The sequence below is a fragment of the Lampetra fluviatilis genome, chromosome 5 (genome assembly GCF_964198595.1).
Source record: "Lampetra fluviatilis chromosome 5, kcLamFluv1.1, whole genome shotgun sequence".
In the NCBI taxonomy this organism is placed as follows: domain Eukaryota; kingdom Metazoa; phylum Chordata; class Hyperoartia; order Petromyzontiformes; family Petromyzontidae; genus Lampetra; species Lampetra fluviatilis.
Genome location: NC_136279.1, coordinates 6,806,365 through 6,828,783, shown reverse-complemented (window position 1 = coordinate 6,828,783; position 22,419 = coordinate 6,806,365). Strand labels below are relative to the sequence as shown.

Sequence of the window (22,419 nt, the reverse complement as noted above, 5' to 3'; positions counted from 1 at the left end):
CGTTGAATAACCATTCCTTTACCACTAGGGGCGGCTTTGCCCTGGGCTGAGGTGGTTCTCTTGCCCTGCATTTGTGGGCATTATTGCTCATTTAAAAAGCGACCTGGACAGAAATGATAGCTCGAGGAAGTGACTTGTCACGTGGAAATGTATAGCAGCCACATACTCTAAATGCACGTTGATTCTAATTGTGGAGGAACAATCTGGAGCATCGGGAGAACAAACCACGCGACCACGTGTAGAGAGACATGCAAACTCCAACTCCAAATATACAGCAGCAGGCGTCAGGGTCGGGATTGAACCCACGCGCTCCTGCATACCAGGCGAGGTAGTTAACATCTCGACACCGCGGCGTCCTATCCTGTGTCGTAGAGCCAATGTCTGGGGAGGGAGTTGGTTTCCAAAGAACACAATACATTAAAAAAAACCAGCACGTGTCATTCAAAATAACCTTGGCCTGTGATAACTTTTATAATGAGAATCCATTGTAAACGGAATAATTAAACTTAACGAATAACCTGTATGGGATTGTGTCACTCACCTGTTGCTGGGTGCAGTGATAAGAGTTTATTTTTATTATTGTACCGTAATGCACTTGTGAGCAGGCTGCATAGTTATTCCCAACTTCCCATATCTCTCCCACAACCCATCGACCACACATATCCTTCTGAGAGTGATGCTTTCATTTATTTTATTTGACCCATCAACATCGATTTAATGCGACCAAACTCCGGACGGGCTTTTCGACTTTCCCCTTGTCTCATCGGCAGGGTCAGGCTTGCATCGGCAGGGTCAGGCTTGCATCGGCAGGGTCAGGCTTGCATCGCCAGGGTCAGGCTTACATCGGCAGGGTCAGGCTTGCATCGGCAGGGTCAGGCTTGCATCGGCAGGGTCAGGCTTGCATCGGCAGGGTCAGGCTTGCATCGGCAGGGTCAGGCTTGCATCGGCAGGGTCAGGCTTGCATCGGCAGGGTCAGGCTTGCATCGGCAGGGTCAGGCTTGCATCGGCAGGGTCAGGCTTGCATCGGCAGGGTCAGGCTTGCATCGGCTCGATTGTAACGAGCCAGCAACGCCACTTGCTTGCCGGTGGGACACGAACGAGGACTTTGAAAAAGGAACCTTCAGACAAAGACGCTGCTGACGGCCAAATAGGATCGGGGCTCTGAAAGACAAAAAATACATCTCTCGATAATTAAGTAGCGGATGAGTTTCATTTCTCTTGAAAGTGTTCACGTATGGCTCGATCAATCACGGGGCTTCACAGGTTCTACTTTGCGTGGGCGAATCCGCGGCCTAACCAAAAGCTGCCGCTAGGTGTCCCTGTGCGCCAGGTTAATAGAATTTAAGATTTACTGCACAATGTATAGACATTAAAAAAACTACTTTTGAAGCTGTGGTTCCCCTCAAAATCTCTCGAGAGTGCTTCATTTTTAGCCGGAACAATCCGACGCAAACGCTGTGCCGGAAATTATTTTGGGACGCCAACATGAATCCTGCCCGTGATTTGCAAACCTGTTCATAGGATCATAGGAAAATATATGGTCCAGCAGTAGAAGAAAACTGTACAGTATTATGGATAAGCGTACCTACTGCTATAATGGTAGTGTCTTACGTCAACAATCAATACTCCAAACCGGCCTAGCAGCGTTCAGGAAAAAATACGATGAAAAAAATCCAGCTCCGGTCCCTCAATCCTATCTAAAACCTAGAGTGAGGTGCGCCTGAAAATGTAATCTAGCAGGGATATCTTCCCTGAATTGTTGGACCTTTTATGCAAGGCATCGCCGTGGAATGGCTACACCGCTAAGTAGCACCCAACCAATAGCATGCGGTAAAGCAGCACCTATGAAGACCTAAATGCAGCAGTGGATCGCTCGTAGCTGATGATGATGATGCAGTACAGTATACCACCTCCTGTGCCTCCTCAATCTACTTGACTACCTTAACATGGGGCCCCTGACTACTGAACATAGGCCCCCTTGACTACCCTAACACAGGCCATGTTGACTAGCGAACATGGGCCCGCTTGACGGCCTAACTTGGGCCCCCTTTACGATTGAACATGGGCCTCCTTGACAACCAAACATGGCCCCCCTTGACTACCTAACATGGGCCTCCTTGGCTACGTAACCTGGAGCCCCTTGTCTACCTAACATGGGCCCCCCTGGCTACGTAACCTGTAGCCCCTTGTTTACCGAACATGGCCCCCCTTGACTACCTAACATGGGCCCCTTTGGCTACGTAACCTGTAGCCCCTTGGCTACCTAACATGGGTCCCCTTGGCTACCTAACACGGGCCCCCTTGGCTCTCTGCCACCGAAACTTCTAAACCCTTCCCCATACGCCCGGATGTGCCTTGAGCATCACAACAGACGGCGCGCGTGGGAACGATTGGAAAGTTATGGGGGTCACTATCCATGGGGGAGCCCATGTCCAGAAGGCGGGGGGGGGCGCATTAAGGTTATTAATTGAGGGGGCACAGCGTGCGACTTGGCCGCTCTCTGTTCAAAATTTAAATTTATGGGCGGGGTGCGGGGAGCTTCCACCCCTGCCCCATGCGAGTAGAGAGACAACCGGTGGCAATTTAGGAATTGGTTGGTAGAGGTGGAAGTGGGGGGAAATTTGTCGTTATTCACCATATTCTCCAGATATTGACGCACCATTCCCGCATGAAATTTGTAAGGTAAACGTTGGGTTGGGTGAGCGTCAGGTGTCGGGGCAGTGTGAGAGCATACGTACAGCTACTAACGCCGCGCGGGTATAAGTTTGTGATTCGCTTCCACCACCCATCCAGATAATGTAAGACATGTATTTAAGGGGCCGTCCATAAATGACGTCACGCGATTTTGGACGATGTTTGACCCCCGCCCCTCGTCACACGGCACACGGCGTCACAAAAAGTCAGACCCCCCCCTCAAATATGACGTCACAAAGCTCTGCCCCCCCCCCCCCAAAAATTAAACATGCTTCAAATCGCTTTAAACTGTTGTCATTGTAGCGCGTATTTAATGTGGCGCTGCACTCTGATGTTGTAGGAAAAGACATGTATTAAAAAGTATATTTAATTAAGTAGAACGTGTTGTTTATATTTATTTAAAGTTGCGCATTTTGATGTGACGTCACATTTCTCAACCCCCCCCTCGTCACACATCGTCACAAATGTCTGACCCCCCCCTCCTAGGTGCGTGACGTCATTTATGGACGGGCCCTAAAATCCTTAATGCTTCCTTCAACTTCAAGACTATACACGTGAACTGCCGCCATTCGGAGACACAATTTCATTCAAGAATCCGTGTTGTTTTACAATGGGGTGAATGTAGTGGCCGCTCGTGACCGCAGCTGTCACATAAACCAATTGCATAGAGCAAATGCGAACAAAATCATCCCCATCGGCCCTTGCACAGTTCCACGCGTGTATTGTGCCCTTGCGAGAATGTATACTTGATTATAATCAACGCATTGCTACACAGATTTTTCACAAAACCTTCTGCACCGAGTACTGGACGTGACTGCACAATGCTCAACTTCAACGCCTCCGCTCTCTGTGAATCACTACTGCGTGGGAAGCCACCAGCGGCAAAGTGGCCCTCTCTCGCCACAACGGTGTGGGATGTCCACCACTGGGTCAGGACCACCAAACGGACACGCGCAGAGCCACCCCCCGTGTTTATCTAAAGAGTCGCTTCGGCCGGCTATTGCAGAGAAGTGAGCCAGCAGCAACAACATCATCATCAGCAGCAGCAGCCGGTAATGCTATATTATAACACTGGTCAACACACTTTTTCTGGCATAAGGTATTCCAACGGTTTTAAGGTAATTTTGGGGTGCTGATTCCAAATCTGTCTATCACATCAGGTTTTTGAGATATCAAATATTGCATTTTCAATAAAAACTGCAGAAGAAAAATATTAAATAAATGTGGATATCTACATAAAATTATATTATAAACACACTATCCTAAAAATACAGCACCATATTTTAACACTAAAGCAGTCACTGACTCGCAACAACTTGCAATCATAAGTGACAGAGTTAATTTCGGGTAAAATCAATGAAAATGGGGTTTGCCGATAGCATAAAAATGAGATGTGATAGAGCAAATCTGAGATCAGATTTGGAATCAGCACCCTGAAATTAGTCTAAAACAGCTGCAAAAGTCCAGGCCAGATTTGTTTTTGTTTACCAGTGTAATTGATACAGAGCCATCGGATCAATTGAGCTTCTGAAGAAGCTCCCTGCGCGCGGTGCAAACCAAAAACGTCGGACATCATGCCAAACAACACTCGGCACATCCTGAAAACACAAAGCGGAGCTACGTGCAGCACGGCCGATGCTGTAGCATTGCTTCGAGCTGCTGACTTTGACTTTGTGGAGTTGGTTGTGTGTCGGGCGGTTTGGTGAGAAAGGGAGAGAGAAAAAAAAGAACCGCTCGTGTATTCAGTGAGGACTGCGGGGAAACAACAAACATACAGACACTGAAAGTCCCAGAGTCTTGCTTCTCCAGCACGTAGTTTGCATTGTTAGTTAAAGCCAGAATATACTGCCGTCAGCCTGCTCACGGGGTCAAAGGTCTTCCCAGTGCATATTCACACCCCCCACCACCACCACCTACCCCCCCCTTTGTGTTTGCCAAGTCTGACGTAATCCTCTGCGTTAGCATTCTGGCGCGCTCACCATCAGCGGCAGGCGCGGAGGAGTGTCCCGGGATTAGCTCGCAGAGAAGCATGCCAACACCGGGGGTCTCGAAACGGGGCACGGCGACAATTCGAGAGGGTGGAGGAGGAGGGGCACCAACAGGGCAGTAGTGTTGTGAATGGCTCCGTAGATGATGAATTTAGATTTGAAATAGGAGTCATAAGCGGCTGTGTTTGGCAGTGGTGTACTGGCACAAATGCGTGTTTTTTTATATAAACATTCATTATTAATACCGCCTTAAAATAGATAAATACAGGATTTTCATAATACATCAGTGGGCTTTGCCTGGTAGGATGGGGATGGTTTAGTTGTATTTGTGTTTGGGTGATTTGTTTACCTTTCCTGTACTTTGTACAACTATTGTGTTGTTGTTGTTGTACTGATTGTTGTGATAACGTTCTGACCCGCCGCAACTGGACGCCTGTGAAAAAGAGCTTTATAGCTCATCGGATTCCTCTAATAAAAATACATATTCTGATTCTGAGGTATCATCTATACATAAACTTTGGCTACAGATTGAGCGGCATCAATAACGATATATATATGCACACACACACTCATACAAGTTGGTTGTGTGACGTTTTTTGTTTGTTTGTTATCACGGACTAGTGTACAAACGTCCACGCTTCGTCCACGGCGGTGGCGACAAACATCGCGCGGACATTCGAGAAAGTTCCTCGGGTGTCATCAACATCTCGCCTCCGATCATCTCGAAACTTGTCCCTTTTGTTGCTGCTTGAAGATCGCTCACACGATTCGAGTCTTTTGTTTTGACCAACACTTCAACTTTACACATTACCCTCAGCAATGGTTTTGAGCAGGCACTTGTAACTGCTGTCTTAATTCTATATATATATGTATTTCTTTTCAATGACCTGATGCCTTTTTTTGTGATAGACACCCTTTAGTTAAGTAGCAGGTAATTGTTAAAGGTTTGTTTATTCTTCAATGTCTACTCACGTTAATTTAAAAACACAGCTGTCAATTAAAACGGTTTATTTGTCAACTTTTTAAATAAAAAAACAGCTGTCAATTAAAAAATATACCTGTTCACCCAGAACGCCAGGGTAAAGTGTGATGTTGAACTACAGAGCCCTAACTCTCCGCCCTGAATAAAGGACACTGTGCGAAACATCAGCCTCCACGTTTTCCTTTTGCGTTGTCCGACACCGCAACGATGAACGCGGCGAACGTTCTTAGCTTGTACTTGGTGACCTCCACTTCTCTTCCTGCGTGACCAAATCACCCGGAATGTGGCCCAAAGCTTATCAGTCTCTCTCATCTCTGGTCCAGAGCTTGTTCTACCGTACAACTCCATCTTTTATGATCTCCATAACTCGCATTGCACTCCCACGTCTCTTCCTCGGCCTGCACCTCCTTCTCTCAATTCACTCCATCCCTATTCTTTGGCTGCATATCTCTCACCTCGCTACAGTTCTATCTCGTGGTCTACGTGCTTTCTGTCATATCGCTGGGGAGTTCATGAATTAGGAGTTGTGGTCTGGGATGTGACCTAATGGACTCATTTCTTTGTTGTGGTAACCTTTATGTTGTTTGTGCTTTTTGTTTTGGTGCCATTTTTTTGCTTGCTAATAGGATTTGGTCCTTATATGTAATTAATGTACAGTGCCGTGGGATGCTATGAGCATGAATGATGCCATATAAAATGTAAGTATTATTATAAATATAAATTATGGCTGGGGTGGGAGGTTAGGGGGTGAACCACCTCAAAAAAAAAGTTCTGCTTAGGGCCCCCCAATTATGCCCCCGCACCCCACCACCAAAGGGCCAGCACCACCACCAACTGAACAGTCGACGAGCAAGCACGACGCAAGACAAAGACGAGCAGGACAAGAGGGCGTCTGCCAGGAGACGACGTGGCAAGAGTCGTGGAACAGCGGCGTCGCAGGAGGGAACGCATCAATCCCGTCCCGTTCCCAGGCCGCGTCTCCGACGCTACTGCTGGGAAGCGCACAATAGACATATGCGAAGTGCATGCTTTTCCCCTGTTGAGTGCTGATTGATGGCTGCTGCCGCCGCCAACTTAGTATTCAGGCAGCCTTAACCGAGGACCCCCTGCCTCGGGAGGCAGAAGCAAAGAGCAATGATTCAAACCACACTCGCGCTGATGAACGCTAGCGATGTTGATGTTTTATCGTTGTTATTTTGTATGTATGTACTGCGTGTTGAACTTCTTTCTCGCCGTACGTAGCCAATCGTGCTAATCGGGGGTGCGGGGGAAAGACAAGAAACTAAACACAAAAAGCAATTCGAGAGAGATTAGTTTCCAATCCAGATGTAAGCGTACTTAGTTCAAGTGGCTTCCTGATATCGGAAGCGAGAGCGTTCGCATCTAAAAGCGCGCAATGCAGTGACCGTCTTTGTTCGATGGCCAGCCAAAAGCCGCTGCGAGGTTGACCGGAGTTTGCGTGATGAGTTATGCTCCTTGACGAGATCAGCAAGGTGTTGTGGTTTATCTTCTTGGTTCTTTCGGTAAAGTAACGTAGAATGGAAATAATACAAATAAAACATAACAAAATAATTCTCACGACGGTTTGGCCACAACGCAAGCAGCCGTCCTCAGGTGGAGAACAGGTCTGTCGAGAAGACAGAGTCTGAATGACCTGTTCTCCACCTGAGGACGGCTGCTTGCGTTGTGGCCGAAACGTTGTGCGAATTATTTTATTATGTTTTATTTTCATTATTTTATTATTTCCATTCTACGTGACTTTACCGAAAGAACCAAGAAGATGAATCCCTGCAGTCACGAAAGCTTTAAATCGAAAGTGTTGTGGTTTGTTTATAAGCTCAACATCAACGAGTGAAATGAGAATGGCGTTGTTTTATAATCCATATACTAAAGGGCCCTTTTGACAATCCACTGCTAGAGGAGGTTTTCTCCATGCGTGCAAGTCACGGGGTTATTTCAACTCACTTCACCACCCTGGTCAGTGCGGGTTGAGGGTGGAAAGTATAGGACTTGGGATCATAGTATTTGAATTCATTTATTTTGTCAGTGTCCATGTTTTTCGAGCCACGTGTCACATCAGGTGCTATACCCTGATTACCCCCCGTCTTTCTTTAGTCACATTGGTAAGTTGCTTTTCATTGTTAAACGTTAGTTTTCCAAAAGCACTTTCATCCTCCACTCGTCCGCCTCTTTATGTCATACTTTTTTTGAGGTAAAAACAACAGGTTCCACACTGCCCACCAGGAATTATTTGTCTATCTGTCGTGCATATTTGTCTGTCGTGCACGAATGCGCTGTCCAACCAAGTTCCTACCTGCCCACTCCGAAGGAACGTGTAGACCTAGGTCCGCCTTCAATTACTACCCTAGGTAAACACGCAGTTCTCTGGTGAGTTTATCAGTCGTGTCCCTCGCTGAAGTGCAAAGTGTCCGCTGTAACATCACCGACAGCAAGATTTATCAGAACGCAACATGTATATGTATGTTGAACTTCTTTCGCATCATACGTAGCCAACCGTGCTAATCGGAGGTGCGGGGGGAAGGACAGCGAACAACACAAACAGCAAAACGTGACAATTGCTATGAATGTATTTTAAAAGAATGATACATTTTCCACAACACATTTTGCTGTAACACGAGATACAAAAAAAAGACTATGTTAGATAAACATCAGGGTTATAGTACATATTTGAGCCATTAAAAATATGTAAATATACAGGGAGATCCAATTTATAGATATCCTTTGAAAATAATAATGAACAGCAGTCATGATCGATCACCTGCTGGATAAAGGCCTTCCCAAGACGTCGACTAGCACTACTGTGAAGGGTGACAGGGAAAAATGACAGATACAACTACATCGTTATTCAGAGCCTCTACACCGTTCTCCCACCAATCACAATCGACTCATTACATCATTAAGCACTCTGCCGATGCACCTTCTCTGATGTAGCCAGTCTTATTTGCTTACAAACACGTTCAGACCGAAGTAAGAGGGTGGGTATTCAGTGAACTATAATGGATCACCCTTGTATTTTATAAATGTATAGTGTGAACATTGCTTTATGCGTGATAAATATGCAGTGAATAATGCAGCGTTTCCCAAACTCCAGTCCTCATGTTTACCAATTTACTCCTCCCGTTCATATACACGTGAACTCGTTCCACGCTGTACAAGCCATATGATTGTTAAACACGTTCCACGTAACGCTATCTGAGTTAAGAGGCGATTCAAATCAAGATTGAAATCTCAGTGTGTGTACACGTGTTTTCGTGTCCGTGTGTGCACGTGTTCCACGTGACCCAGCCAGCGTTAATTGCATAGCGCGGCACGTGGGACGTGTTAAACAATCATCGGACGCGTGCAGGGTGAAACGAGTACATTTGTATTTGAATGGGATGAGCAAGTTGGTGAATCGGTAAACGTGGTGGCTCGCAAGGACTGGAGTTTGAAAAACCCTGAAAAAAAATACCATGTATATTTGTGTACATTGCATTATGCGCTGAATAATGACAAAACATGAACTGGCCTCGCCCCGTGTGAACGCCTCTCACCCAGCGTGAGCTCGAGTTGAGCGATCACCAAGGCGAAGCGTTCGCGCGCGGTTATATACCGCGCGCGGGGGACTTCTTCTTCTCACATCTTCCGTCGGTCTTGGCACAGTGAGCCCTGCGAGAGAGAAAAAAAACGACGTCAACACAAAAGCTCCCGACCAGCAAACCCATCGCGCTGACAATGGGCTTTTGTTGTTGTTGTTGTTGTGTTTAATTAACTGAATTAAAACTAATTAAACTAAATCGGTAAAATGTTTTTTTTTTATTTTACCAGGTAAGGCCCGGTGAGTTATGTAACGCTCAACGAAGTGGCTTATCGCGTGTAAATGTACAGAAGCCACATTACTCTAAACGCGTGACGGAGTTGCAACCAATTTTATGTGAAAGACAACAGTGGTTGTCATTTGGAAAGATGCGTCCCTGCCATAGCAATGTGGAAATGCCACCATTGGCTCAGGGCTGTAAACAGGAGATGAGTACCACCCAACTGTGAACTGAAGAGGAAAGCCAAGTCTATTGTCCTGTATCCTCGACAATAGACTTGGGATGGAAGGGAGACGTGGAGGCTGTTTATAGCAGAAAGGAAATCGGGCAGTAGAGTTTATTATTAAAGTCGTAATCATAATTTGGAACACATTACCTTCAAATACATGGAGCATTCTCTTTTTAAAACCCAAACACAGCGGGTTTTCTTTTGCGGCGAAATGAAAAGCAACATAGCTTACGAGGGAAGTGTGGAATGTGTTTGGGTGCCCGCCAAATGTAACATTATCTTGTTTAATTGTGCATAGCTTAACACAGACAAGTCATTAATACGAGATAAACGTTTGTGTACATTTTTTTTTACATTTCAAGAGCAGAGTTGTAAAAAAAAAGTGTGCGTTAAACGGTTTACAAAAAAACGAATTGTCAAAACAACATTTGACTTATGCTTTCTTACTGACAACATATTACTGCGAATATCTCTGGGCAGAAACAAAAACGCAACAATACGTGTAACTCATGTTGAAATGTTTTACTGACAACTGGAAAAAAAATTGACTTGGCCAAATCCACTTGAAATAGTAGCAACGCTTTCAGCTTTTCGCTGCCAAAATTTTGCAGAAAACGTTCTCTCCGCCAGCGCTTTAGCAGTGCCTTCTGCTGCCTGTCATGCCTCTTGAAAAACGTGGCACTGTGTGCAGAGCTCCGGTTTGCATCAGCGATATCTGCATTTCACAATGTGCATATTGCCCTGCTGTGCCGCGTGGCTCAGAAAATAATGAACGCTGCCAAAGAAAACGAAACGAATGCTGAAAAGTGCGCAAAAGACGCGTGGAGATCTACACGCTTAAAAATGTACATTGAGAGACCCAGAGAGGAACACATGGGCTTGGGTAGGATACACCGCAAGAAGGGGTGACGGGGCTGTGGTAGAGACTGATGATCGAGAGGAGCCAGAGCAGAGAACGAGCCCGTCAGTTTCGTCCACACGGCGGAGACGGAGCGGTGAAATCTGTGTGTGTGCAGGTGCTAGCGAGCCATGGATCGTTGTATCAACGACACCTCGTGGGATGGTGACGGCTTGGAGAGGCCTTTATCCAGCAGTGGTTAGATGATGACGGATGATGATCACGTGATGCAACTGATTACCACGTTTCTTTCCAGAACACGTATGTATGCTTTATATGTTGCCGTGAATGGCGACGCCTACACGTGATGGAAAGTATCACGCAATTCATTGCAAGTCTAAAGAGCGAAATAAGGTTAGGCCCCACTGAAACGAACGGTCTTTTTCAAGACTCAAAACTAAAAAAAAGTAGCAAATAGTTAACGTTGAACATCAAACACCTCAACACAATAATGACACGTTCTGTAATGTACGTTTAAGAAAGTTAAATTGGTGTTTAATGACTTAGATTACAGTACTGTATTTAACTGTTAGGTATCGTTAAAAAAACACTTTACATGCAATCCGATTGACTATCAAAAAATAAAACCCACTGTCCAGGAAGGAATAATGTTGTTGAAACACAAAGAGAATGCACAATGCTCATCCTTGCATGGGCAACATCGTGATTTAGAGAACGAGATCGAATTTACCAGAGGGGGCGAGTGCGAAAATCCATCAATTTCTCACTTCCAACATCGATGCTCATGCATTGACCCCCACACATGAAAAACAATATCAGTTTTATTTGTATATTGTGCATGTAGGTGGCTTCATGTAATCCTTGCATCCACTAGAGGCCGCTATATTCAACACAATGTAAAAAAAAGAGAAAACCCCATCTGATTCTGGAATTGGAACTCAACCCTGAATCCCCGAATCGTTACACCCCTCCACTATTCACTTTTCACGTATTATAATAAAAAGGTTCATTGCCCGAAACATCGCCTCTCAATATATACCTTTCATTTTAAGGCCACGCAGTTGTTATCGTTGTTGTTATTGACTCACGTGTTCAGTTTTTGTTTTGGTTTTGTTTAAATGGTGCTCGTGCAGCATTGCAAACGCGGCATCAGCAGCCAGCATCACTCAAATAAAAATAATTCATCTCCTCTTGGGGGGGAATAACGGCAAAGGGAATTCGAGGCAACGTCCCAAAAACTTGACACATCGAGACGTTGGGACTCGTGCATTTTTTTTTTGCCTTTCGTTTGTTATATCCCCCGCCCCCGCACCTCCGATTAGCACGGTTGCCTACGTACGGTGCGACAGAAGTTCAGCATACGTGACAACAACAACAACAGCCATTCGCCACTAAGTGGCCGTGACGTCACCACGGCGCTTGTGCCAGGCTATGTGCACTTTAAGGCCACGTGAAGTGTCCAACGCCCGCCGGCAGGAGGTCACGGGACAGACCCAGAGGTGCCATGGGACGACTGACCAAGATGACTGGCCGATGTACCATCTGTGCCTCCTACTGTGCCAACTTCCTGTGTTTTATCCCCACCGGCGCTCCGCTCGTTGTTGTGAGCATACAAACTGGCATACGTACATACAGACAGACACACAACTGACCCCCCCCCTCTCCCTTCTCCTTGGCACGGGAGTGGCGCGTGCCGGGCGTCCGTCTACACCGGGTGCACGTAGTTGCGGTTGCAGTGCGGCAGGCAGTGCGGGTTGAGCCAGTGCTCCATGTTACGCTCCTCCACACGCGCCTCCAGCACCTGCAGGTGCATCAGGTACTCCTGCGCGCCACACACAGACAAATGTCATCCTCACCTCCCCCCTCCCCCGCTGTCCTATAGCCCAGGGGTCGGCAAACTTACGGCTCTTTAAAGGGCTGCCTCGTGACGTTATTTATGAAGGACCACCGTGTCTCGTATTCGCATGCATTTGGGGCCTTTCAAATATTTCGGGGTCTTTTTTTTGTACCGGATTTGAAAACAAAAATCGTTCTTCTTGTTATTGTGGTTGCCGACCCACTTGGTATCGACTCTTGCAATCCGTCGAGGCCGTTAACGAGAAGCCGCTAAGGCCCACGCACGGTGCCCTCATCAAGGGGGTCGCGGTGTGGGGAAGGATCATCCATCACGCCCAGCCATCGTTGTCTTCCCAGTGCCGATGTCATCGCACACTCAGCACCACGGGAGGCCCGGAGTGATATTAGAGACCGGCCCATAAGCGGTTCTGATAACACTTGCCAACTGATCTCTTAGGCATGCCGCTGCTGGGTGAATTCACCCACCCAGCCCCACCACCCCTGCCGTGTCGGTCGTGGGGGTTGTTCACCCATATTTCACCACGCTGGTCAGTGTGGGTGGTGAATTGGTTGGGGAGGGATGGAGGGAGAACGGGGCAGGGGCAGTTTTTTGTTTATTTGTTTGGAATAGTACACGTTCATAAATCAAACCGGTGGATCGCTATAAATTAATCGGTTTGAACTCTTGCGACCCAAAATGTTTAAAACTGCCACTTAGACTGACGACTGCGCAGCCGGTGCCTCCGGGGTTGGCGTTTGCGTCACAGAGGCGGCTGCCGCTTAACAGACAGAATGGATGCTTGGTCTGGGTTCAGACGGCAAAGCGTGGCCGCGGAGTTGTAATTCAAAGGGCTTTTTTTAAACCACCGAGAGCAGTGGACAAAGGATGGTCCAGTGTGCGGTACGGCTGGGGGGCGGGGGGGGCCTTTAAAGCGCGGTCTAATAAACCAGCAAAGGCATGAATCACGCTGCTTGTGAAACCCGGCCTCACTTCACCCCGCACTGCCCCCCCACCGCCAGCCTCCTCCACCACTGCCACAATCAGCAGCAACCAGGGGCTCGAGTAACAGAGCCCGCAAGGCAGCGATTGAGAGTACGCCATTACATACTGGTTGGCTACGTACGGTCCGAAAGAAGTTCAACATACATACGTGTTACCAGTCGATTACTTTTACGTTTCATCATATTGGTATTTTATACTTATACATCCCAATGATGGTTAAAAGCGGGATATGATGAGTGTTGGCAGCAGTGTTGTTATATCTTAGGTGAAAGGAATGTGAATACAGGAATAATATTGATCCAGTGTAGAGTTCTTCCTTGAAAATGAGACCATCTTAAGGGGTCTTATCTGGTTTATAAGGGGTATGTGTGACTGGTCTACCCACATGTGTACACGTATATTACTTTAGTCAATTGACTTAAGGGCCACCCCACGCCTGTAAGAGTCACGGGGGTTTATTTGACCAGAGGTCGCTTCAAAAGCTCCGTGAAATCCGCGTCTGTGTGCCGTTGTCTGACACGCAGGCTTGCGCTGCTCTCTGTGTGTGTGTGTGAGATCCGATGTGGTATTTTTATTGTCTCGTGACATGACGCCGATAGCAAGCAAGCAAGCAAATACAAAACAAACCGGATAAAATACAACCAACATTTTTGTTGTTGTTGTTGTTGTAAAGAAACAAAAATACGTGAAATTCAGGGCAGTACCCGCATCGGCTCATCGGCGTGCCCAGCCTTGGGGTTGGGGTAGCCGTGGTCCGGGGGGCTGCGCTTGCTGCGCAGAATCTGGTTGGCCTGCTCCTGCGTCAGGATCGGAGTCGACTCTGCAACGAACGGGACAAAGCAACTTGTGCGCGCTTGTCCGACGGTGTTGTTCGCTCCCGGCTCTCAGGGCCAGACGCGTCGCTCCAGGTGCTTGGGAGCGTCTTCTACAAGGCTCCGAGGGAAAACGTCGGACATCACGCGCCGAGCGACACGCGGTGCAACCTGCAAACGCCATCGGGGGTGTGTATAGCTGCGAAACCCCTACGCAGTAAGGAAATCAACGGCACTGCAAATCAAACCAAATCTCCATTCGTAATTGCCTGGGGAATGCCAGGCGTGGGCTGCAAGGTGGTAAAATAGCAATTGATTGAAAATCTATCTGTGTGGCAACTTGAGTGACGTCCCCTCGTATGTGTGTGTTTTTTTTCTGTGAGCACTGCACTGCGGTATCCAAATGTCCCAATGCAAGAGGAGCCATGTCTAGAACTTTTTGAGACTCTTTTGAGGTTCGGTGTGAATTTTCTAGGTAAGTGAAGACCATCACAATTTATACACTACAGTGGCAGTCCTGCAGTGCCTGCTTAAGAAAGGTCCTTTGCAGCATCATCATTATCACAACTATCACACCACTACAAACATTAAAAAAAAGTTTTTTTGAAAAATAATCAATAACAATTTAGCAAAAATACTGTACACGCAACACGGCCCTCTTGAAAATATAACTTTTAAAAAAGTGTAGCAGAACTTTTGACAATTAAAGTTTTTACTGCATATATTCATTCAGTATTACATAAACAAAGTCCTGTTTCACTATCGTAAAATAAAAGTAACTATAAAATAACGTATCCAACATTGAATACGAAGCAATATTAACAGAACATTGTGTACACGTGTTGCTGTCCTGAAATGACCGGGCATCATAGTGCTCATGGAGGGCTCTTGTTTTTTAAAGTCAAGCAACCCAGGAGCATGTCTAACAGACCACACTCTGCTGTAGAGACCCAGATAAGTATAAACCAGATTGGATGTTTTCCTGCTGAGACAAATTCTGTTGGAACGCCTTGGTCCAGAAGGCCCACTGGCTGGTGAACCTAATTTGTTATTATTTCTAGTTTATGGTGAAACAGGAGCTTATCTTCCCTCTTAGTGTTTCACTGGGTGACCCTGAGATATTTAGAGGTCGTTGTGGCCTTATAAAGTCCGTGCCAACTTTTACACGTCCATGTTACATGGAAGCTCGGCCCAGAATGTGTGGAATGTTGGAATCATTTAGGAAATATTTTTTGGAATTTTCATGAATATTTATATGGAAGGAATGTATGCATGTGTGTTGATGTTTTTTCGCCCCGTACGTAGCCAACCGTGCTAATCGGAGGTGCGGAGGAAGGACAACAAACTAAGCACAGAAAGCAGTGCTAAAGAAATACGTTTTCAATCTAGATTTAAAAGTGCATAGCTCAAGTGACTTCCGAATAAAGGAAGGAAGCCAGCAAGCCATGTGTAAGTTTCCAAAAAACCCTCATCAACTTTATAATTCAAAGCCAAACCCACACTTAATAGGCATTAACTTACTGCTTACAGCCTTGAGCCAGTGGTGGGAATTCTAAATTCCCATGATGGGGATTCGTTGTAGATGACTGCTGATACTCTCTTATTGTCAAAGAGATCATATGCCACGCCGGATATACAAACCATACATATACGTTCGCATGCGGAAACACTGCAGTAAGCGAAGCACGTGTAAAAGCAATTTCCATGTGCATTTTAAATAATGAAATGCGGGACTGTATTAACTCATGTTGCTAAGAGTCATGCTACGTTGCAGTGGTTACCCAGGTAAACATAAGTTTATTTTTTAAATACACCAAAGTGGTTCAGTGATGATCACATCTTTTTTCTATTATGGCTGTGGTCCATGATTTTAGCAAGATGTTGTAGCTTATGGATTTTCAATTATGATGATTTATTTCTAATATCATCATCATCGACCATGATCAATCCACTGCTGGATGAAGGCCTCTCCAAGCCGCCGCTACCCAATACAATCCCGCGATGAAAAAATCCACCAAAGACCCTGCCACACGAGCTGATGTTATCGCTCCATCTCCTAGGTCAAGTCCTCTCGGACGCATTCCATCCCGGGACCTTTCTTTTTAAAGTGAGCTTGAAACGTCGTGTATGTAACCTGCCTATGCACTCTAATCCGTGTATTCCTCTTGCTGTACCAATGCAATTTCAAGCATGCCTCTCTCCATGCTTCTTTGTGCATTTTCAGTCTTTGTTCAATTAATAACAATGGATTTATATTTTACATGCCACCAAAATGTTACGTCCAGTTCCAAAAAGGTAAGAATACATTTGGCAAAGTTCCTTCATATACGATGTCGCTCACACGTGGAACGAAATTGCATCTATCTACGTTTATGATCTGTTCCATCACTTTAAAATAAAATTTTGCTAGCACCCGTCATTTGGAAATGATGAATGCACATATTTCGCAAGCAAAAAAATTGTTATTTCATATTAATTAGTTATCTTTGGAAATTGTTTCATCTTGTGTTTTCTATTTTACCTTTTTTCATTGCATTTGAAATATTTTATTTACATTTCCGTCTCTTTTGCTGCACGGACTTAATCTGAAGTCTGACGAGAAAATAAGATCCATGGTCAAAGTTGATTGTTATTTGCTCATAAATAAAAGTCTCAATAATAATAATAATTATTATATTTTCGTAATAAAATGATCAATTACTTAATGATTGTGTTTTCAAAGGTGCTCAGTATTAATGTCACACGATTGCAGTATACAGCACTTTCGTATTAAAATTATATTATAAAGTGGTGGTTTTACGTGAAAATTTCAATATTTTTGAGTAGTGTCTTGAGTATAATTTTGTATCGCATATTACATTAGAATGTTTGTGATCATCTAATTAAAAAACTTATATTATCTGTAACGTTACACAGATAAGTAATATTTGCTCATTTGTATTGAAAGCTTAAGTCACGAATCAGTATAAACATACGCACGTTAACATCAGGATAAAATAAAACCATTATGGATAAAACACAAACAAACAATTAATTAATTTCTTATGCGACAATTGACAAAAAAATAAAAACGTACACCTAAATTGACTTCTGAATCATTATATCCAGACATAAACAACATCGCAAATGTTAAACCATCATCTCTTGCCACAAACCCAACGCTGAAACCTCAAACGATGTGTTAAGAACACTGCCGTGAAAGGAACAAGCATACAACAGGTGATGTTTCGGGCAATGATTCTTCTTCGTGAACTATGCTGAAGGGCCATTGTCCGAAACGTCATCTATTAAATCAGTGGTTCTTGTTAACCTGGCGTTCACGCACCGCCTGGGGGTGCGAGATGCCCTTTCTGGGGGGAGCCGAGACATTCCAGATTTTTCTGGAAGGTAAATAATCGAAAACACAAATTAAGCACTAGCACGTAAGTACACCTAATTTGTATAATCAAAACCTATGTATTTAATAACGTTATACATTTTTGTATGCTTGAGAACCAAAGCGGTACAGGCTGCAGTAAAAGCTAAGGACCGCTCGCTGTATTAAATAGTTTCCTTTTAAGGCCACACCCAGTGTTATTGACGAATGTGTTGATTGTCGTCGTCGTTATTTACGCTTATGCACCACTGCCAATGCAGCATCGCCAAATGTGTTTGCTCAACACTGAACGCTTACCTGCCATTAAAAACAGCAAAGTGGCGCTCAAGGCAAGCGCCACGATCGTACGCATGCTGGCTGGCGAGTTGCTCCCGTTCATTGTAGCAGCACGGTGGATATACGTTTCACGTGGCACAAATCTTCCACGCGCTCTGCAACCTTTCCCTCTCCTGGCTGCCTTTAAGGTATTACGCAGATGCGAGCCACTGGCAGAGTGATCGAGTTCTGTCGGGTGCCTGCCAAAAGGCCCCCGTCATTAAACATTCAAGTCAAGTTTCACACACAACACCCTTGTCGGTGGCGTGTTTATGTCACGAACGTGGTGGATCAGTCGCAATGTCAAGGGCGACGCCTTTTTTAGCCATTCATATTTTAAATGCTGACTTAAGAGACGTATTACCATGTTGCCAATTCAGGTATTTTAATACAAATGTATACAGTATGCATTAAGATTGCATCTGCCTGTCTTCCAAATGGAAAGAGATTGCGTTTAATCCCCAGTGTAAAAGAAAAAAATTATTTAGAAATGTTTTTTTTTACATTCTGTAAGTAAATATTGGCATTCATAGTTATAACACAAGAGTTCTTCAATAATTAATTTCACTGTAAATTATATTGCCACCTATGTGAGTGCAATTTTGTGCTGATTGGATTATAACCCTTGTATTTGTGCACATATCTTTAGCAGATTTTGTTGTCAGATGGAAGATCAAATATGACAGCACCCTTGCACAAGTGCAACTTAGAATAGCAGTGAGTTGTATTCGTTTTTTGTCTTCTTGAGGGTGGAAAGACAAGCGGAATTTATCAAAGAATATAAATGTAATATGACACTGTTTGAATCGTGGCGATGTTAACACACGGGTGGAGCTGCGGCATTGAAGCATCTAGAAATTCGGCCAACGAGGCATAGGAAATGCAAATTCTGTTCAGATGACAGCATTCCATCGCCACACTTTTGGGCATTCAACTTGTCATGGATTATTGCATGAACTCTTCCCAGACTCATCCCTACGACTAAACACCTACTCGGCTGAAATGCAATATCAGCCTCTCCACACACGTGACGTTGACTGTAGTTGAAGCATCGACTAAGCCGATCACTTCTGTCACCATTGCAGCAATTTCACCAATTTAAAAACATTGCCATCCTTCACACATTTTGATTGTACAAATGCATTCTTTCATAGATTTCAATCACCATAACACCTGCAAAGATACACGCAAATAAGAGCTTGCTACTCTGCTTATGTGCAGTTGTGCAAGGGTGCTATGATGCCGATTTTCATCATGTGATGTCTACCACTTCGTGGAAAAAATATTTTAAAATACAGTATTGGCCATGAGTACCAGATCAAAACCCCACTCGCTCTGCAATTTTACTGATGTCACATTGACATAGGTTCGATGCTTATTAAAAGTATATTTTCTTATTGAACAACCCTTGATTTATTTTAATCTAGTGTACTGCATATGTTTTGTATTCAATTTAGATTACACAACACAAAATCATTAAAAGGCAGTAACACATTTTTCCTTAATTTTATTTCAAATTTTAAGTTGTAAAATGATGACAATGTACGTAGCGATTGCTATATATAAGATATTGTAAATGTGTGCAAGTGGTATTATTACATCATAGGATTGCGAGAGACGTCGACAGCTTCCGGAGACCTTTGTTGAGCAGTGGATTGATCCTGGCTGCGGCTGCTGCTGATTATACTCTATTGATAAATAAAATCTTAAAAATAAATTCACGGATTTTATTTCCATTTATTTATTTTAACCGAGTAAAAGCTGGAGCAAACAATTCACTAAATTTAACCACAAAATTTCAATTCCGTGCGACAAATAAACGACAAAATTATCACTTCAATTCATGCTATATATTTTTTTTATGAGCGCTTGATTTAGAAAGATTAAAAGTCATTCTCCTGCACAAGGTACGAGATTTCACATTCCAGAATATTCTCCAGCTTTGCCGTTCAACTTGGGATCCACGTGGACCCTCTCGTTACTCATTCCAGCTCCCCGTGACAACACTGGAAGAGGTGCCATGTGGTGAGCATTCAAAGGGTCGTCCAACTCACACATTCACACAGACCCTGAACAACATGTGCCCTAGAATAGTTCACACCAACAGTGTCGACACACAACACGTTGCGATCTTTCCACATCTGACATTGGCGTATCATTCGAGTAAGCTGATATTGCAAATATAATAGCACAATGCATTGAATGGTTATGTTACAGTACTGTGTGTGTATCACGTGAATTTACCAAACACCAAAGTGCACATTTGAAGGTTTTGAAGGTAGTGCAAGCTCTCTAAGAAACTATTCGGTAAGGGTGCAGCCCTGCAATTACTTGGCCACATAACTGACAACAGAAGCGCCTCAACTCGAGGGAGTCCTATATCGCCCCTTATAAAGACAACTTTAGACAGCCCCTCTAGAGGGGTATTTTGGCCTACTCATCCACACTGGCCAGACGTGGGAAAAGCCACACCACACCCCACTACCTGCCAATAGACTGTGAGCAACATTTCACCTGGAATAATCCACTCGGACGGTGACGCACAGCACTCTGAGATGTGCCATGTCTAACATTCGCGTACCGTACAAGTCAGCGCATACTGAAAATAGCAAGCAAAAGGAATGTGTCACTTACATAATGCATTCAACAGTTACATACGGTACTGTATCATGCCCATAATCAAATTTGTAACTTATAATAAAACTCATCATACCAATAAAAAAAAACATTGCAGGTTAGAAAACCACATGTTTCAATCTACACAAGCGAAACGTGTACCAAAAGCAGCGGTGCATTTTGCGAAAAAACATCTACAGCTCCTGAGGAACTACATTGAGTGCTCCCTGCAGCGAAGTCTGCCTATGGGACCCATTCGTTTGGCGCATGCCACCAATGATAACAGAGGTAAATTACGAGAATAACCAGCAAAGCTTAATGAACCAGTGCTGGCCAAAATAATGCATAATACACACAGGCTGAGTGCTTTATGTACACATTATATCGAATAAAAACACATTAAGTACACCATGTGCACATTTTACACTGTTGAATTGCAAACGTCTCTGAACAACATGTTCCACGTCAAACACTGGCGCATCAGACGAGCAGGCTGATATTACCTACTATAATCACCCAGAAATGTCTGTCTGTCCGCGCGGGACGTCACTTCTTGTGACGTCACTCCACATGCCGCACCCCTCCACAATAACCATGAGGGGGTGACGTCACTCCACATGCCGCACCCCTTCCCAATAACCATTAGCGGGTGACGTCACTCCACATGGGGCAACCTCCCCCCTCATTAATAATCATGAGCTGAACAATTTTTCTATTGAATATTTCAGATTTACTCATTGGACGGGCAAAAAAGCTAGTTGCAAATAACAGCGCCGGCACAAGTATAACGCGTCTCACCGGCCAGGGTGGTGCCGCAGTGTCCACCAGGCCACGGGCCTACTTCGAGACCCAACGTCTTGACGCCAAAGTGGATCGCTGCCACCAAAAAAAAGCAGATAGGAAAAGGAAGCCAGACATGGACTCCTCGACCACCTCAGGAGCCACCGCCAAAACTGATGGACGTCATCCTCGAACCGCGAGGAACTGCCAACGACGATGACGAAACATGTCTACTATTTTTATATTATATATCATTTTCTTATGTCCATAAACTTCTGGATGAAGGCATTTCCATTCTGTGTAAGTCATGTGTTGTTTAACCATACTTCGCCATGCTGGTCAGGGCCGGTTGGTGAAAGGGTGGAAACACTATCAGTGCTGATATCACCCACCACTGACGTTTGCCCTGGCTGGTAATATAACTAATTTACGGGTTTATAGTGCAGGGCACTAACCACTGTGCCATGTTAAGAGTGGCACAAACCTCCCTCTCAAGCTCCACGCATTCCATGACTGTCACACTGTGATGAATGATATTTTAATTCTCCCTGCTGGAATTTAGGAATTGCATAACCATGATAGGTTTGTTTTACGCAGTCATTGGTGACCTGGCTGAGACCATCATCTAACTGAATTTGAGAGCGGTAACTTAACCCACGGTCAGCTGCTCAGATTCAAACCCAAGCTCCCAGCAGTGTCAGCTCAGCGCTCTGACCACCGGACCTCATGTCCACCGCCTTTTGGTGGGTCAAAATGAAAAAAAAACGGTTCTTCAATTTACATAGTTTTAGGCAAAGACTCAACTATAATTCGTGCAATGATTCAGATTATTAAGGCATCGCCATGTCGTGTCAGTCATGTGGGTTTATTGTTTGCACCGGTCAGGAACATCATTCGAATTTACATCACCACTGGCTCGGTCAAAATCATCTGACCGTACACAGCCCAAGGGTGGCACAGTCGGGTTTTTTACAATCGGGTTTAATTGTCTTTTAATATTAAACCCGATCATCTGAGATTGGGAGAATCCGGTTTAATTGTTTCTAATTGCAGAACCGCACTTCTCAACGATGGGCTTCATCCATTCCAAGCGAAGGAACTCACTGGCGCC

The 22,419-nt window shown here is 44.7% G+C and overlaps 1 protein-coding gene across 1 annotated transcript; it reads right to left on the bottom strand.

The window, feature by feature from the left end:
- Positions 1-8,173: 8,173 nt before the first annotated feature.
- On the bottom strand, positions 8,174-18,025 carry C5H17orf67 (chromosome 5 C17orf67 homolog). Its single transcript, XM_078856594.1, has 4 exons — positions 17,895-18,025; positions 14,114-14,229; positions 12,223-12,392; positions 8,174-9,333 (listed from the first exon to the last, which is right to left on the bottom strand). The coding sequence occupies exons 1-3, from the start codon at positions 17,974-17,976 to the stop codon at positions 12,276-12,278; spliced, it is 315 nt and encodes a 104-aa protein (XP_078712720.1). The 5' UTR covers positions 17,977-18,025; the 3' UTR covers positions 8,174-9,333; positions 12,223-12,275.
- Between the last annotated feature and the right edge of the window lie 4,394 nt (positions 18,026-22,419).